Here is a 17,593-nt window from a genome sequence, read left to right as displayed (position 1 = left end):
TATGTGTGACTGCTGGTCACTGTGTATCTCTCTTTCAGTCTCTCTCTCTCTCTGTGTTCGAGCGCGTGCATGTTTTGGTAATTGTTTGTGTGTGCATGTGTGTGTGTGAACTCAAGCGTCTCTGTATCTTGTATCTTAACTTTTGTACATTTGTTTGTGTGTGTGCGCTCTCTCTCTCTCTCTCTCTCTGAATTCGTTGAAAGTTCATCCACATATAAAACCCTCTCTAAGGCTCATAAAGCAAACATGTCGATAAACACATCACGACCTGTAAACATATCGTCCATGGAGCTGTAGTACCAAGACACATGTCGCCACAACTCCGACGGTCCCATCTCCACCAGGTGGAACGACTACCCCAACCACTACCTCAACCACTACGTCCTTGGAGCCTACCGACCTCGTCCTCTACACGGCACAATAATATATCACCAAACATCTCCACCGTCTTTTCCAGCTCCCTGCAAAAACAAACCACGTGATTGTGCTGTGCATCACGTCCATGTACCCGGTTCTTCCATTAGGGTATTTGCCCTGGACTACGAGGCAGCCTGCAGTTGTAAGTAGCAACCGAAGAATTCGGATATCCACCCTGCACTGGTGTGGGTAGCGCGTGTTTGAGGCGCTCATTGCCGGGTGTTTTCAATACTTCGTCGGCCAACGGACGAGGTCGAGCGAACTCTGCTTCGCGGAATTTCAAAGCAATCCGATGTTTGCCAGTCTGTTCCGTCTTCAATGACAACAGAAGCAGGATTGCTAATATGCGAAGGTTATCGCCACTTTTTTTTAGACAATCGAACCACCCCCATCTACCCTTCCATTCTTTCCAGATTTTGCAATAACATTCTCTAAAAGTGTTGGTGGGATTGTTTCTAATTTGGCTACCTTTTGATGACTTTAAATATTTATGATCAGATGTTTTGTTGTAATATTTAACTTGGAAATTTTGTCGTGTAACGGTGTGCAGTCGAATTATTCTTACTTAAAATCTTTTTTTTATTTACTAAGGGTTGGAATACTGGGTAGAGTGGCGTCCACTCTGTCCCCCTAAGTAAATAATGGCCAGAAGGATTTTCGTGTACTTTCTTGCAATTTTATATTTGAGAAATTAATTTGAAAGGAGTCTTTAATCGTGATGTGCAACCAGTCGGGTATGAGTGTAATAAGCCAGCAAGGCTGATTTTTTTTTTATTCGTTGCCCACAATTATTCCAGGAATAGCTACAGTCTGTCATGAAGAGGAAGGAATTAAAAAAAAAAACTTAGTTGGACATGCCCCCGTCTGGTATGTTTGAAAAATACCCCTGTGACAGTTAACAAACACATGGAGATCCAGACACCCAACCTGCGAACAGCACTCATATTTTTTCAAGTGTCGGGTATAAAACATTTAGGAGGGCAAAATACAGCTGAGAGTTTGGCCAAGTACAGATAAAGGTGCGCTAAAACTGCAATCCCAGAGAGTAAGTGCATCCACCTGGCAGATGACAGGTGTGACCAAAAGAAATTCAGCTGCGTTTCTTCTTGGAGCTGTATAAGTGGTGAGGCCAGCGGAAAAATTCAGCTTTTTCCATTTTGTTGTTTGTTACCAGTAACAACCCTCAAACAACTGTGTCCATTAGACAAGCTTACCTACAGATAAATATACACAGAACAATATTTTATTATCTGTACATAAATGTCACTGAAAATCGCCCGAAAGGTAGACTGCATTGTTCTGTCAACATCAAAGGTCCACAAAAATACAAATTTGTTTTCTCCAAAAGTGTCCTCAGCCCATCATCGTCATTATCATCCATTTCTTAACTGGTACTAACTAATCACCAGTAAAGCTGGTTCATCGATACCGGGCGTAGGTGGAGATGAAGGGGACCAGGGTAGACGTATCATTTATTGGGTCAAATGTCAAACGGTCGGTCTTGCACGGTGTTGAGCAGATCCTCCATGAAACGACCAGCAGCATCCTCCTGGTTCGTCATTCAATGTATACACACTAACACATTTTGTATGCTGATGTCACATTATGGACAGAAGTTAGAGGGAATGTTCAAGGTATGTAGTTAGAGTTCTGTGTGTGTCAAACTAGATTATCCTCCGTCACTGGAGGCGGCGGGTGTGTAAAGCGTTACAAGAAGATAAGAGTGTGTGAGAGAAAGAGGGTGTTACAATCAGATAATGTGAGATAATGCCGTGTGAGTGTAGAGGATGTTAAGGTTACAAGCAAAATTGAGAACGGTGGAAATGCTAGTTTGAATTCGTGGTTCTTGCTGATTCGCCAGTAAGTTCGTACGGACTTACAACCGGAATTTTTCGGGTCTGACCTTTGACCTCCCTTGCTGCACCTTGCACGCACTGCGCACGCCATACCTGGAGGTTAAAGTTCTGTGCACGCACTAAATCAGGCAAAGGGTACAACCACCCGTCTAAATATATTAGTGGCCCTGCCACATTACCGGCTTCCTTCTTCGAAACATCGAGTTGACCGCTCCTCACCTGCCTTCCCCTGCAAAACACTCGCCTCGGCTTCGTGCAAAGTCACGTGACCACTTATTTTCCCGACGAGGACCGAATGACTCCGATTCGTCAGTCTTACATGTTGTGAGATTAGTTGAGGATGGAGGGAAAGTGGAGTGAAACTATTTTCGAATGATTATTTCACTGATGCTGAGGTTGCCTTCAGTGATCGTCACCTGTGTGCTTGTGACACGTGACTTGACATCTTCGCAATTCTGTGCGAGTAATTAGACGGTGTAGTTCTTACTCAGTCGTCTACGGTGCGGCGTTTGAGGCTTCATTTCCCCGGGTGATTATTCGCGAGTTTCACCAAAATTAAATGTAATTTTGTGTAGTTTTGCGACCTACTGCCGAAAATTACGGACAAGTCGAGTATAATAGAAAAAAAAAAAAACAAGGAAAAATATATAATAAGTCATAAATCCTATATTATATGATTTGGTAATTTATTTTATTTACTGTTATAAATATAGATACAAACCTGTTACAAAAGCTAAATTTGGGAAAAGGTTTCAGAGCAGTAGGGAGTCTACATTGCTGGTATTGCAATTTAAAATTTCTGAAGCATGCTTTTGTATTACAGTCTGCAGTATACAAAGTAATATTGTTTTACTTTCATGTGTATTGAACTTGGTCAATAGTATTAAGGTTCGCTGGAAAGGAAACCCGAGTTATTCGTGGATTTTTCATATTTGTCTGGTCCTGTGCCCCAGATCCCTCGAAATATCAAGGGTCGACTGTTCTAACAAATTATTCATGCAAAACAATTTATCTTCAGTAGAAATGTAATGAGAAAGGGGCATACTGGGGCAGCTGACAGTGATGGGAGGTGGAGGGCTGAGTTTGCAACTAATTTTGTTGTGCATTAATATTTGTCAGATAATCTCGTGGCAAGTCCACAAGAACCCATTTCTTAACAATAATTTGGTACACATTTACTCTGCTTTGACACACGAGGGGAAAAAAGGACTTTGATGAATCGTGGGTCGTTGATGACTTAATGGATCACAATCGTCACTTGATGGTCATCTAAAAGATACAGATTCCTCCTTGACAAATTTTTGTAGCTTGGATAAAGTAACAGCTGCAATAGTACCCGTATGTATACTTATATGTGTCTGTAGACCCTGTGTGTGCCTGTAGTCTGTGTGTGTGTGTGCTTGCCCTGCTGTCTGTCCGTTTTCTTTCTCTCTATCCGTCATTGTTTGGTGGATTTGTTTTTGTTCTTTTGCACTTCGTGATACACGTTCAATAGATGTGTGACCTATTGACCCACGAGAAAGCATGCTGGTCGAGGGGATTTGCAGAGCGTTGCGATCATCACGTAGCGCAGGTCTCTGAAGGCCGGTAACTAGTTAAGAAATTTCCAGAACTTTGGCGAGGATGGGTGAGAGCCCGACAGCTGCCTGGGAGACCTCGCTTTACCTGAGCAAGACACCTGGGCGAGGCTGCCAGCTGTCACGACTTCATGCTCCATCTCGCCCTCCTCAAGTTGTCCCAGGGTTCGCCGAGACTCACACGCCCTTTGAGTGAAGGAGAGGGGGATGGTTGCCAGAACAAAAATGATCTTCGCAAGCTAGATTCCTTTAAATCATGTTATCTGCATTTTCTCTCCGTCATCGTCGTCGTTGTCGTCATCATCATCATCATCGACATCTTTTCCTTCTTCTCCTTCCTTATCTTCTATTGTTTTACTTGTCATTTTGCCCACAGTTTGATCAGCTTCAGGAGCACCTGTCCTCGTGTGGCTTCTGATCGAATGAGAGAGACTGTTCGATAACAGTTTGGTGAGAGAGTGAGTAGTGTAAAACAGGGCTTCTGTTTAGGCAAAAAATTTCGTACAGTACGCATTAAAAGTTCGGAGGACCCCTTCAATTTTCGCCAATGGGGTCCCCTTCAAATTTGGGAAAAGAACAGGGACCCCTTAAAAATCTGAAGAAGGGGTCCCTGGGACCCCAAAGAATTTAGCCTTAGGTAAGCCCTGGTAAAAGATCCTGATACACACTAAACCTCGACCAAACGAAAGTAGAAGCAATCACTTTTTTGAGACTTACTTTCCATTTCAAGTTTACATGTAATAAAATTATCCATTACTGGACTACATGTAGCAAAATTATCCTTTACTGGACTACATGTACCAAAATCGTCTGCAAGCCGTCTTCAAATGACAGAGTGCGAACTGAACGAAAACATGGATCACCTATAGCACTATAAATAGCACTGACGCTCTTGCAGTGCTAACACTAACATTCCTAACACTTACTAACATAACCTGTGTAATGGTGACGTGTAACACTCACATCCTCTCATGTCCTTTTCCTGTTTGTCCCCGGATCGCCGTAGAAAAGGTCTCTTGACTGCTTTGTCTACCCAAAGTTTAGCTTATATCTGTTAGTGTCCGTTAGCAAGTCGGGCCAGCGATAAATCCCTAGATTAGTCGTGTGGCTATCAATACTATCAATATGACCCGAGAAATTTCGCGAAGATTTTCGTTATCTGATTATGTAATATATCTCCATCTTGTTGTCTCTGATTATTCATTTCAAGCTTTGGAATAACATTTGCTTGACCGGAAGTGTTGCATGTTGTACACGTAGTTAAATGACTTCTAAAGAAATTCTGATGAAGATGTGTTAAGCTAGTTCTTACATTCCCAAATAAATATAAACATTCGTCCAGGTTTGGCAAAGTTTTTTCATGTAAAAAAAAAAAAAAAAAAAAAGGTAAAGGTCATCCCTTAAACTTTTCAGGTCGTTAGGGAGTGAGGTGTTAAAGACCTCACTTTGCTCGGGGTTAGCTTTACCAGAGGGCGGTGCCCATTTCCTCTCCCTCGCTGCCTTACCTTCCTCTTCTATGGAATCAGGTACCCATTCTCACCAGCTTGGTTGACTTTGTGAAGTTTTCTGCGGTACTTTGGTATCGAACCAGCGCGCTCTCAGTTCAGACGCCCCTTACTTCCTCTCCCTCTCTCTCCTCTTAGTGGTAGCTGTCGTTGCTGTTGTCCACAAAGTTGTCGTTCTGGAATTTGTTTCATGCTACATTTTAGTCGTTTTAGAATTCAAGGAGAAAAAGTGTCTCAGTATCATCAGGATTTTTTTTTCTCCGTCTCTTTAACTTTCTTTAATTTGCTATCATCAAGGTATGTTTTCCCCCCTTTAAACTTTCCTCCTCCTTTGGTTCAAGCCTCTTTATTTCCACACAGATTAAGTTTATTATGTATGTCATAAAGTTCGCTTCTACGCATTGTTCTATGCTAGACCTTGTTTTCGCTTCAGACAACCCCCTGCTTCCTTTACAAAAACCACCCCCACTCCTTCCCTCCCTCCTTCTCTTTGTGAGTTTCCTGCGCGTGTTTTCTGATAGCATTGCAAAAAGTCGCAGCGACCATCTGCGAGTTCTGACACAACCCAAGCTTTCGTCCCTGTTAGACGACCTGGCCGGCCAGTCCAGTGCCAGCCTGGAGGACAGGACCTGGGCCCCTCCTGCCCCTCCTGCCCCTCCTCCTCCTGCCCCTCTCCCCTACAACCATCCCACCTGCTTTTTCTCCTTCTCTTCTACACGTCATCGTGTGGCAGTTTTTCATGGCCATGCCATTGCCCTCGATGTAGGCATGAAAATCGTCTCCTAGATTGATTTTTGTTTCTTGTCATCGCTTGTCATTGTCACTTCCAGCTTGGAGATTCATGCCGTGATTTTCCAGTTTCTCTTCATTCATACAAAATAACTTGTTTGTTTGTTGGTCTGGTTTTTTTTTTTTTTTGGCTTTTTTTTTTTTTTTTTTTTTTTTTTGTTTTTTGTTTGCTCGTCTTTTTTTTATAATGTGTTAATTTGTATTTGGCTTGATTTATTAATATATTTTCATTGGTGTGTTTGTTCTGCTCCTTTCTTTGTTGTTGTTTTTGTCGTTCTTGAGTGTGGGTGTTGTGTGTGTTTGTGTTTGTTGTTTGTTTGTTTGTTTTGTTTTCATTTCATTTACGCACCCACTCACTCACCTCATACCCTACTCAGCCTCCGTTACACACATATTATATATTTTTCTGGCTGCCTGGGTATGAAAACTGTCATTACCATTGTAAACAATTTGCCTAATCTGTGGTAACAAAAAATTTGAATAGAACATGTCTCCCTCGCAGTCTGCTGTAAAAAACTTAAGCAGGACGCCACAACCGTAGGTCAGCTGTCATACAACTTCCTTCAGAAGACTGAGGACGGGTGGGCCATCCGATAAAAGAAGCCTTCGTAACCTCTGCATTTCTGCTGATCTGCTGATCTTGGCCACAGACATCTGTTTACCAAAAATAAAAAGGTCTCTCCTTTGCTTGCTTATTTCTGCTAATTATCTAGCTCTCGTCCTGATTGGTCTTACAAACACGACCGCACAGCGACACGTCAGACCCTTGTTCACTACGCCGCACTTTGAATCATGAAAAGACCTGAATGCGATTGTCCGCTACCTTGCATATCATTGTTCCGATAACATACCTATTATTTTCTGATAAAAACTTTATATCGATTTCTTTCTGTGTCTGCTCTCGACGACCGAGGGCTTTCGTGGATGGAAATACGTACAGGCTACTGGACTTCAAAAAGGTTTCAGCGATAGAGGAACATAGAGGATCAGACTCAGCGGGAGTCTGGTGGCGCAGCTGCCTGTGACAGCGTACCCACATCTTATTTCTGCTCCTCTCCAGGACTTGGTGAAATATAGCTCGCGCTACAGACCATTAGACCTGACAACGTGCCAGTCATAAGTTGCGACCAGATGACAAGATAATGGAGAAGGAAAACGATCTTTGGCTGTGGTCGGTTAGTATCACTAAGACAAGCCAGAGATAACTGCTTGCGCCACAACGGGAGGGAAGTAAAAGTGGTGGAAAAAAACGTAAAAACCTCCCGGATTTAGATTCTTCGTATTTATTTAAGATGTTTCGCTTGTCTACATTGGGTTTTCATTTCGATCAGTTTTAAAGACCAAGTCGAAGAGATTTATACAACAGCGCTTTGCTCCGGTTAGTGACAATGTGCTTCTATACTGTACAGGTTAAATAATAAGTCTGGGTTTTGTGCGTGGGGAAAAAAGTGTAAAGAAATTTCTGATGAAATGTAGAGAACACGGTTTGATAATAGTGATTGTTGAATTCGTTTCATACTGGAGAAGTGTGCATCACTAAATGAATTTTGTTTGGCTGTGTCAAATGACTGACGACGACAAATAGACCGAGTAAGCAGAAAGTTAGGAAAGAAAACGAAACTTTAATTTATCATTATACCAAAAGAAGTCATCAGTTTGCGATTCATATAAAATTTTTATAAACTTTTTTTTATCCATTTTATCATATTTGACAGTCTAGACTATAATAAGACGCACAAGAGAACACTAGTGACCATGCTATGCGAAAAAAAAATCTTTATCAAAACTGGAACATACCTTATTATTCTGCACATTTATTGGAGATGAATTTTTCGCACTTGAAATTATGTAAAAAAAATGTATGCGGTGGACTAACTGAATGCAAACATGGGAGGTGCTGGCGAGCTGCTTGTTTGTCCGAATGCATTCCTCGTATGAAGTGAAGGTAACAGATATAAATTCCGCATACTCGTAACCAGCAAGCTTTGTAAAGGAGGGGCGACTGATTCTCGCAGCAATAAGTTAATTCCACCATCCGCGAGACGCGAGTGCATAACACGTAACCCGCTGGTGTCATGACCGGGTGAGCTGGCTTCAGAACCACGCTGTGCTTTTTGCCCGGGTAACCCTGTGTGTACAGGGGCTGGGTGGGGAGTGCAGGGAAGGGGTTGGCGGGTGGCAGCCAGCTGGTCCTGCGATTAGAGGTCCCCGGCGAGTGAACAAGGGAGATAAGCCTGGCTTTATTGTGGCGCGAGAGTAAGAAACACCTGAAGTGAGGTTTTCTATCGAGGTCCTCGCACTGATATCCGCATGGCTGAACGGGGGCCGCTTGGCTGTTCCTGTCAACAAGAAACCGCCCCTTGCCTCCTCGGCCAACCTTCGCCCGTCGTAACGAGGACATGCGCGAGATAAACAAGGTTACGATTTGATAAGAATTATCTTTTCTTGAGAGAATGTGGGTCAAAAAGAGAGCAACGACATGAGCCGTTTGGTTAACGCACGGGACTGAAGGTATGAGGCCAGTGAGTGATTCCAGTGCGTGCAGTTGGTGTGGAATTGTTTTCAAAGAGTTTTCGAAAAACATAAATAAATTGTAGTCTTTATAAGTGTGTCTTTAATTGCTGTTTAAATGCTTACAAAGGTGATACACGGACTCAGGTGAAGGGGGGAGCGGACTATGCAGACAGGTGTGACAAACGAGGCCAGTATAAGTCCGCTAGTACAAAAAACTTTAGCTAATCTTACGGGAGGCCACCAGCTTGTCTGTAGGAAAGGAAATCAACTTAATAAGAAAAATTCACGAGATAAAGGATGATAGGCTGGAAGTGTGTCCGGTGATTAAAAGTGGTGACGTGAAAGCAAGGGTTGCAATATTACACTGTATATCGAAAGAACTCTTAACTGGCAAAGTGACGGTCGCGAACAGATAGCAAAAGTGTAATTTCTCATCGAGGTATACAGTGTTGTGCTGGCCATGTTGCTTCGCCTGGTGTGACGAGGAGACGACTCTTACGATATTCTTTGCCTGAAATTAATTTTGTATCGAACACAGAGAATTAAAGAGATGAATCTAATTTGGTTTTTTTTTCAATCGCTTTTTTTCTCTTTTCATTCCTTCGGCTCAATATACGAAGGACTTTTTCCCTTCTTTAAACTCGGATTACGTATGTATCCAGGGGATTTAGGCAACAGGTGCAACGAAGGAATTATGTCTCCTCCACGCTATTCGACTGTCTATCACTCACACATTGACGCCTTTCCCTGCCACTCGCCACAGGTGTTTCACAATCAATAAAAAATCCTGTTATAGGCCGTAGGGGGAAAATGCGGACTTTACTGCTGTTTTCTGGTGATTTTCGTTACTTGTATTTGAGTGGAACTATTTGTTACCTTCACAGACAACGGATCTTCAATTAATTGTTAAGATCCGAAAGTCTACGATGAAGATGGCTCTAAAAATCTCAGATGGCTGTGTGGGATGTTTAGGTTTTCCAGGTTTTAATTTATTCGCATTTGATTACTTGCAAGATCAATATTTTCCCAATAACCTCCTGCTTCTGATCTTAACATTTTAAATTGACTGCAAGAATTCGTTTAATCCTTTGACTTGTCTTTCATAAAATGAGCAAATATTTTAACTAATTGTGAACACTGTTGGCGGGGGAGGGGAGACATCTTCCTTTACACCCCATTAACCCAAAATATTTATTACTATTTGACTAAATAGATAAATAGGATGATAATGGCGTAGCGGAAATCGGGTAGGAAAGAAAAAGTAAACGAACAAGCAACTCTTTAACGAGAATTAAAGAGAAATAATTCTGAGAAGAGATTCCACAGCACATGCATCATCATCATCATTTCACTTTAATCTCCCCTCTCCAACCCCACAATAAAAATCTTTCACATTCTTGCTCCTAAAATAACAGTTAAATAAAAGCTCGCATTAGCCTTATAACTATCAAAAGTATCATCGATACAACAATGAGACCTTTCATCTGTGTGCGAAGTGTGACGTACAAGGATCGATGTGACACACAAACTTGTTTCTCCTGTCCGGCCACTTGAAGACACAGGAGATATATCTTCAGTTCTCTTTGAAGAGGAAAAAAACTGTTGACGGGAAATCGATGCCAAGTACAACTGCTGATGCCGGCGCGTTGCGCACGTGGCAGGGAGACTAGAGAGCGCACGCACAGCAAAATTCGCGCGTGCATCTCAATCAGCGAAAAAAATAATAAAATTGGGGGAAAAAAGAGTGTGTGAATGGCGAAGTTGACTGAGGACAGTCAATACTCTCCGCGCGCTTATCTGACGAGGGCAGCACCGCGACATTGTGACGACGAAGGGTTTCGCGTGCACCTGGGCTTGAGCAAACAGTTGCAGCTCGCGTTGCCGTGGAAGCGGGAGGCGGCAGTGGCCATCCTCACGATTAGAGAGCACGTTTGGCGGAGTAGCTGCGCTTGATGGGCTTGAAGAGTTAAATGGAAGAGCGCACTCAGGGAGATAACTCGTCTCCTTTGGTATTTCAGGCTGTGAGCAGAGAGAAGGGTAATTGCTTCAGCAGGAAGAAACATAGGGAGGAATAAAAGAACGGTGGATGAACGGAAGACAGCTAGGGGAAACAAACAAAAACAAAACAAAACAAAACAAACACAGAAGATTACAGGTAAAAAAGGGCAGAGGAGAGGATATCCAGGAATGAGTAATATTCAGTCACCAGTTGTTTTACCCCCAGAGTAAAGAAACCCAGAATGTATGCAAGGGACACAACTTAGGAATTATTTATCTCTCAGTTTTAAATCAGGTTTAAGCGAACAAAAAAGGTCGTTAATTGGAATGTTTGAATTTGTTTTAGAGTTGAAACTATAAACAAAGCTTTTCAGTTGCTTGTCTTTCTAGACACTCTGCTAATGAAAATTAGAATGAAAATAATTACATACTCTAGCAAGAAAAAGCAAAGAAATAATGATAAAGAAAAAATATTAGAAAAAGCAATTATACGGTTAGAAAGTAAAAATAAGTTAAATAAGAAGAAATTTATATAAATGTGTTTATGAAAAATATATGTTCTATTTATAAAAAAAAATGTCAAAAGAAAGCTTTTCAGTTGTTTAATTCTAAACTTTGAAACTTTAGCATTTCCATCAACATTAAATCATCGTCATCAACAGTTACAGCAGTTATTGTTACTGTTGTTGTTGCTATGTGTGTTGTTTGGAGGAATACTTTATATGGATATCTGCTGTTTATTTGCCATATTTCTGATTATTTTTCAATCATCTCTGAATATGTTTTGCCGACCAAAACGTTCTTCATGAAGTCCTGACATGAACTCGAATTTCCGTTCAGAGTTTGTCAGTGTAGCTGAACAAGACTTTTTCGACCTGTACTCCTCTCCCTTGATGAGTCTCAAACTGATGTTTTTTTAATACCACCCTCCCCACACCCATCTCTTCTTCTTCTTCTTCTTCTTCTTCTTTTTTTTTTTTTTTTTTTTTTTTTTTTTTTTTTTTTTGCAGGATTCCCATCGCTGTCTTAGCTGGAGTTATTCGTTCAAAGCTCTTAACTCTTTTTTCTTCTTACCATATATCCCAGGGTACACCTCTACTCCTCTGTGCCAGCTTCGTACACTCTCTTTCTATTGACTTACAACCCATCCCCGTTTTCCTCCCGATCAGAGCAGCCCGTTCTGCGACCTGTCTCAAGGGGTGTCTGCAGGCACGTTCAGCGTCGCCCCGAGATTCTCACCTCTACCTGGGTATCAGATTATGCGAACATAATTCAGCGGCAGGGTGCGGAGTGCACCCACGAGTTGATGGGGTTGGCAACTGTTTCTGAGTACTCCATGGTTTCTGGGTCGTAATATTTCAGTGGCATAAACCAAAAAACAACATAAAAAATGAATGAGAAAGGAAGATAAAAGAGATTTTATTGCTTTTCAGTACTTTCATATTTATTCTCAGGACCAAAATATGTTGACTGCACGCACTGGAACCTGTCGTATCATAAATGTAGAAAGAATGTTATGCTGGAAATGTAGAATGAACATTGTAGAATAAATGTAAATCAATGTTGTGTCAGAAATATAGAATGGATATTGTATCATAAACTTAGAATTGATGTTTTGTAGTAAGTAAAGATGGAAAGAGCTCAAATAAATCGCTACAGACGAATACAACTTTCCTCTTGAAAACAGATGAGACTACGTGCCACCAGGTTTCATCATGTATTTTTCGTTGTAATATTTGCAAAACAACTTTTTTGCTGTTTACCTTTCTATGTATACACTACAATATATTTTGCAAGCCATTTAGTTTGTGTTTTGTGTCTTCCGCTAAACTCCATTTTCAGCTTTTTTGTAATTTTCTTGTACACAATATCCCTTAAAACATTCGGATGAAATCCTGTTGTCTGAGCAATATTTTTAAACTGCTGATCAGTGATATATTTCTAATGTCATTTTGTACAGCTGGCTTGACATTGCCTTCGTTTTGACTTTCGTGAGAAAAATTATCCCAGCAGTCGTGATTTGGTCGATTGTTGTAACATTGTTTGCTGTATGGAAAAAGATTGTATCCAGACTGTCTTCTGACTAGTCCCTGGCATTAAGGTTGGGAACCCTAAGTTCCAATCGTTTTCGCTGACTGCAATCTCATTCAATTTCCAGATTTTAAAAGAAGCATTTGTTGTCTTTCTCACTGTTGACAGAAAACAACGAGTATTATTTTGAGGGTCGGGAGTGCGTCAACTGCGGAGCCATCTCCACTCCACTATGGCGGCGGGACGGAACCGGAAACTACCTCTGCAACGCATGCGCCTGTGCAAGGTCAACAGCGTGGATCGATCGATGATGAAGGCCACTGGTCAGCCCTCCCCCAGTCTCCACCCTCCCCATGCCACTTCCCCCGATCCACCCGTACCTCAGGGAGGGAGGTTAGGAGGCAGCCACCCACCCTTCCACAAACAGCCTCCTCCCTGCCGCCGGGGATGCAGCAGCCTCTTGCCTCAAGTCGACGGCTGCTAAACACTTTCAAGGTACTCCAGCATGGGTGGTCCGCTGAATGGTGGACTGGAAAAGTGGACTGGACGTTGTGGGTGGATGGGCAGATGATTGAAAGGATGGATGGGGAAACTAATATTTTCTTCTCCTTCTCTCTATCTGGTTGTTTCTAGTCCTCTCTGCGCCTTTCGACATGCGTGTGTGGGTGTGTGACCAATGTACTAAATGGCGATTTCAATGTATTTCTAATATGATTCCATGTTTGATTTGGTAGGACCAAGATGATGACTCCAACAAGAAATTCTTGTCAGACTCCAAGTTCGAGAAGGTAGACATTCCTTTTGATCGTTTATTATTTACATGGATTATTTAACCGTGAAAATGTGTGTGCGTTTGTGTGAATATCGACTATGTGTATGTGTGTGTGTATGTGTATGTGTATGTGTCAAACTGATCGGTCGTCTACACCAATTTTTTTTTTAATCTTTGAATCTGCCTTTTACAAGTAATAGATGTTCTTTTGCAATATTATTTATTTCTTATTAATAATAATCGTCATTATCATCATGCATTTTCATTATACCAATTATCGTGTACTCACCCCCAACACACAAACAACAACTCGCCCAGGATGTGAACACCTGAACAATCTATGTAGTCAAACATGGATATTCGTTGTCGGTTCTTTTTGAATTTCCTACTCGAGGAGCCACGTGACCACGGGTAAGATGGATTAGATGTGGCCCCGCCAGGCGTCGCTGGCTCATAGACTATATATATATATGTAGTGTCTGGCATCAGCAGCCCTGACGCGTATCGCAGACCCGCGCGCGCCGATGCTTCGGCCAGATCGTGCCCGTGTTTTCGTGACCTCGTGACCTCTCACCACACTCCGCCGCAGGGACCGACAATGAACCCTTTCTTCGGCCCCTCCATGCTGCCAGCTGCTGCAGCCGTGCTGGAGACATTCCATCGCTGTCATTAAAATGTCGTTGTCATCAGTTGCTGGATGATCTGTATTACACATATTCAAATATGTATATAATACGTTGTCATTTCTTTTTCTTCCTTCGTGCTCTTTTTTTTCGCTTGATAATCCTTTATTCGTTGATAATCCAACTTGGAGAGATTTTTCTGTTTTGCTTTAGGTCACAGCTCCGCGTTCTTCACCTTCTACCTCTTGTATTCTTTTTCTTCGTTCATTTTTGCTTGTTCCTTTAATCGCATGTTTTCTCTCCTTTGCCTTTCTTGACCTTTGTCCAAGAGTTTCCTGACTTGTTTTTATTTATTTTTCTTTTATTTGTAGACTTCATCATTCCATCTTCTCTGTCCATCAACCTTTGTTCTTTGATCCTCAACCTCTCTTTTCCTATCATCACTCTTTTATCTCTAATCTTCAAGCTTCTTTCTTTTTTTCTTAACCTGCCATTTTTCTTCATCTCTTGTTTTTCACTTTGTTCCTGCTTGTGATTTTGTTTCATTAACTGCCATTTTCCGTTCTTCTTCGATGGTCCTATTGTACTTGTCACACGGTCTTTGATACTTCATTTCATAATATCCTCCGCCCCTATCAAATACATCTAAAAACCGCTCATCTACCACCACCACAACTCTACAGTTCCTTTACTCATCATCCCACAAATCCACTTTCTCTTCCAGTTCTTTATTCATCCATATTTATCATTGCTCCCAGTAATTTTTTAGTGTTCTTTTCTGGGGTTTTTTTCGCGACAATCTTAGCGGAAACATCGAGGGTGCGAGTGGGAATCGGTTGTCTGCTGTGTGTGAGGGGAATGTTTCCCCCAAATTCTTGTAGGGAATTATTGTCAGTGACGTGCAGTGCGTCTTATCCTACCCGGGGCAGGGTTACAGAATCTTGCCTATCTGTGCTTAAACTTCTCTCGTAAAAGTCACCATGAGGTATGTACATAAGATAAATTGCATTTTAAACAAGAGTCATTAACAACTAAAATATCTCGGTTGAGGACTGCAAGTTCTTGGAACCATTAGTGCTATATATAAGGCTAAACGCCATGTCAAAAGAGTAAAGTTTTAGAAAAAAGATAAAGAAAGAAAAAAAGAAAGCTTACTAGGGGACCTTCTCAGCCGGTCAGACAACCGGACACGGTGACGAGAGTTCACCTTTGCTACGCTTCGTCACACTGCTCCTCTACGACTGGCAGACATGAAAAATCAAGGAAGGAAGACATTAACGGGACGGTTGGGGGGAGGCGGAGGTAAGGATAAGAGAATGGGTGTGGGATTTCTGAGTAGTATGATCCTAACCAGAAGGGAGTGGTTTGAAAGACTTGGGGAGCAGCTGGAACTAATCTGGACGTGAACTTTAACCCTACGTTCGTCCTCTTGGGTAGCGAACTGCAGCGGGTTGTAGATCATACGGGTGTTAGATGTGATAAAACATGTAAGTCTTGCTCATCACTAGACACGAAGACACTGATTTATATCGAAATCGCAGAATGGTACAAGCAAAGAGCACACATCAGAAAAAAATCCTAAAAATACTTTAGCACATAAGAACACAAACGTACACACTTTGTATTCTCTCTCTCTCCTCTCTATTTATCTTTTTTTTTTTTCGATGACTTGTGATGATCATGACTCTGTCGACGAGGTAATTTAGGTGCAGGACCTGTCTGTGAAGATGAATCAACTCCTACGCTGGTCACTGCACAACCACACCCTTGGGTAGGGGAACGAATCTTGCTACATCCGGGTCAGATAAATCTTAACACTAATTTTTCAAATGGGTGGGGGATGTTTTCGGATGGAGAAACGGCAGATATTTCCCTTGTGTTTTCATTCCTACATTTTACTGCCACCCTCCAGTTTGTGTCGACATTTTTTTCGAACCTGGGATTTTCGCGCATGCTCAAACGAAAACAAGTGTGATGTCTGTCGCACCATCTCCGGGACTTGCTGAATCACGTGACCCGAATCAGCAGTCCAGTAGAAGTTGTTGGTGTGAGCAAACAGCGACCAAGGGTGGACGAGGGAAGATCATCGCCAAGTAAGGCAGGAAGGAAGATGGTAAGGAAGAATACCCGGTGAGGGTCGGACCAGACACGGGGTTATGGAAGCAGACGTCTCGAGGTGTCGACACTTTGGTGCCTATCAGATGCCGCGCCCCAAGCGGGTGTAGCTATACAGCACCTGCACAACCGAGATCACCGCTGTACAAATATTGGTCCCAAAACTTTGCTTTCTTTGTTTACAAAAAAATTAAATAGTTGCGAAAATGCTAATAGTTAAATGTTGCTCTTAAAAGTTATTGTTGAACTCTTCATATATTAGTCTTCAGCATGGAAAATGACCGAATCGCTCGCAAGGTGTATCGTCGTGCCTGTCGTATAGGTGCACCTCTGTGAGGCCTGTAGAAGTCTTCAACAAAAATAGCGCTGTTTGATGTGCTGAATTAAACGGTATCGTTGAAGTTTTTCGCGAGCCGCCGCCATTGAAACCTGACCCAGGTGCGGCAATTCAGTCGGGCGAAGACCAAACACGAGTAACTGCCCCTGCTGTCATCGGGCGAGCCGCGATGCCGCTCTGCTTCAGATTTAAATCGCGGCCATATTTTTGCGCCGCAGCCCCTAGCGCCCTCTGTCTCGAACGACCGTCGGCAGTCACTCTAGCGGCTCCCTCTACCCAGCACCCCATTCAAGGCGCCTAGAGTTGTCTTTCTTTTCAAGCGTAACTCTCCGCACCAGGAATTTTCGGTAGCTCACGAGGTGGAGGAGGAGAGGGGAAAAAATTTAACTTGGCGTCTGGTGGTTTAAAAATCGTCTGCCGGGGGACAGTTAGTGTTTGTGCCTGTTGAAAAGCGTGCTAGGGTCGTTATAATCACGGGGTCTCTCTCTCGCGAGGCCAGACCAGCTGAAGGAACCGAGTCTTGAAGAACAGTCAGATGGTGGTTTTTTGGATGCAAACCAACATAGAGGTTGGATTCAACTGTGAAAATCGGAGTTTTCAATGAGTGAGGATCACTGCCACTTGTTCGGAGAAGTAAAAGAGTGACAAGCCCTTAATGTTGTGATGTAGCCTCTCTACCTACACCATACCCGTCCTGGAGGTCCGAGTCGACTTGTCTTCAAAGACCGCAGCTTCAGTGGGATACAAGCGAAGTCTGGTTACGAAGACGAAGGAGCTGAGGTGGACTCCCTACCTGAAGGTTGTCGCTGGCTGTTCTCTCCTGCTGAAGGTTTACTGGATGTTGTGAAGTTGCTAAGTGTAGACAATAGTGCCGTCGACGAGCAGTGAGAACATTTTGTCGTCCACAAACATGTGTTGACAGCTTTCATCAGACAGGTGAAAAGTGTGTTTTCTAGAGAAGGTGTGGAAGTTGATGCTGTTACTGACAGACAGATGCTCGGGGTTTCATCATCGTAAAACAGATGTAGACAGCAACATCATCATCAGACAGGTTAGACG

The 17,593-nt window shown here is 42.5% G+C and overlaps 1 protein-coding gene across 6 annotated transcripts in view; it reads left to right on the top strand.

Annotated features, from left to right (window-relative positions):
- The window catches only part of LOC112562329 (GATA-binding factor A-like), a 57,271-nt gene that overhangs the window by 22,966 nt on the left and 16,712 nt on the right, over window positions 1-17,593 (top strand). For all 6 annotated transcript variants that reach the window (XM_025235537.1, XM_025235538.1, XM_025235541.1 and 3 more), the window contains exons 3-4: window positions 12,856-13,182; window positions 13,422-13,475. In XM_025235537.1, the coding sequence (XP_025091322.1) occupies window positions 13,135-13,182; window positions 13,422-13,475 (102 nt within the window). In that variant the 5' untranslated portion in view covers window positions 12,856-13,134. The remainder of the gene's footprint in view (window positions 1-12,855; window positions 13,183-13,421; window positions 13,476-17,593) is intronic.

The sequence above is a fragment of the Pomacea canaliculata genome, linkage group LG4, assembly GCF_003073045.1.
Source record: "Pomacea canaliculata isolate SZHN2017 linkage group LG4, ASM307304v1, whole genome shotgun sequence".
NCBI lineage: Eukaryota > Metazoa > Mollusca > Gastropoda > Architaenioglossa > Ampullariidae > Pomacea > Pomacea canaliculata.
The sequence above is the reverse complement of the archived record's forward strand: the minus strand, read 5'-3'. Positions and strand labels throughout refer to the sequence as shown.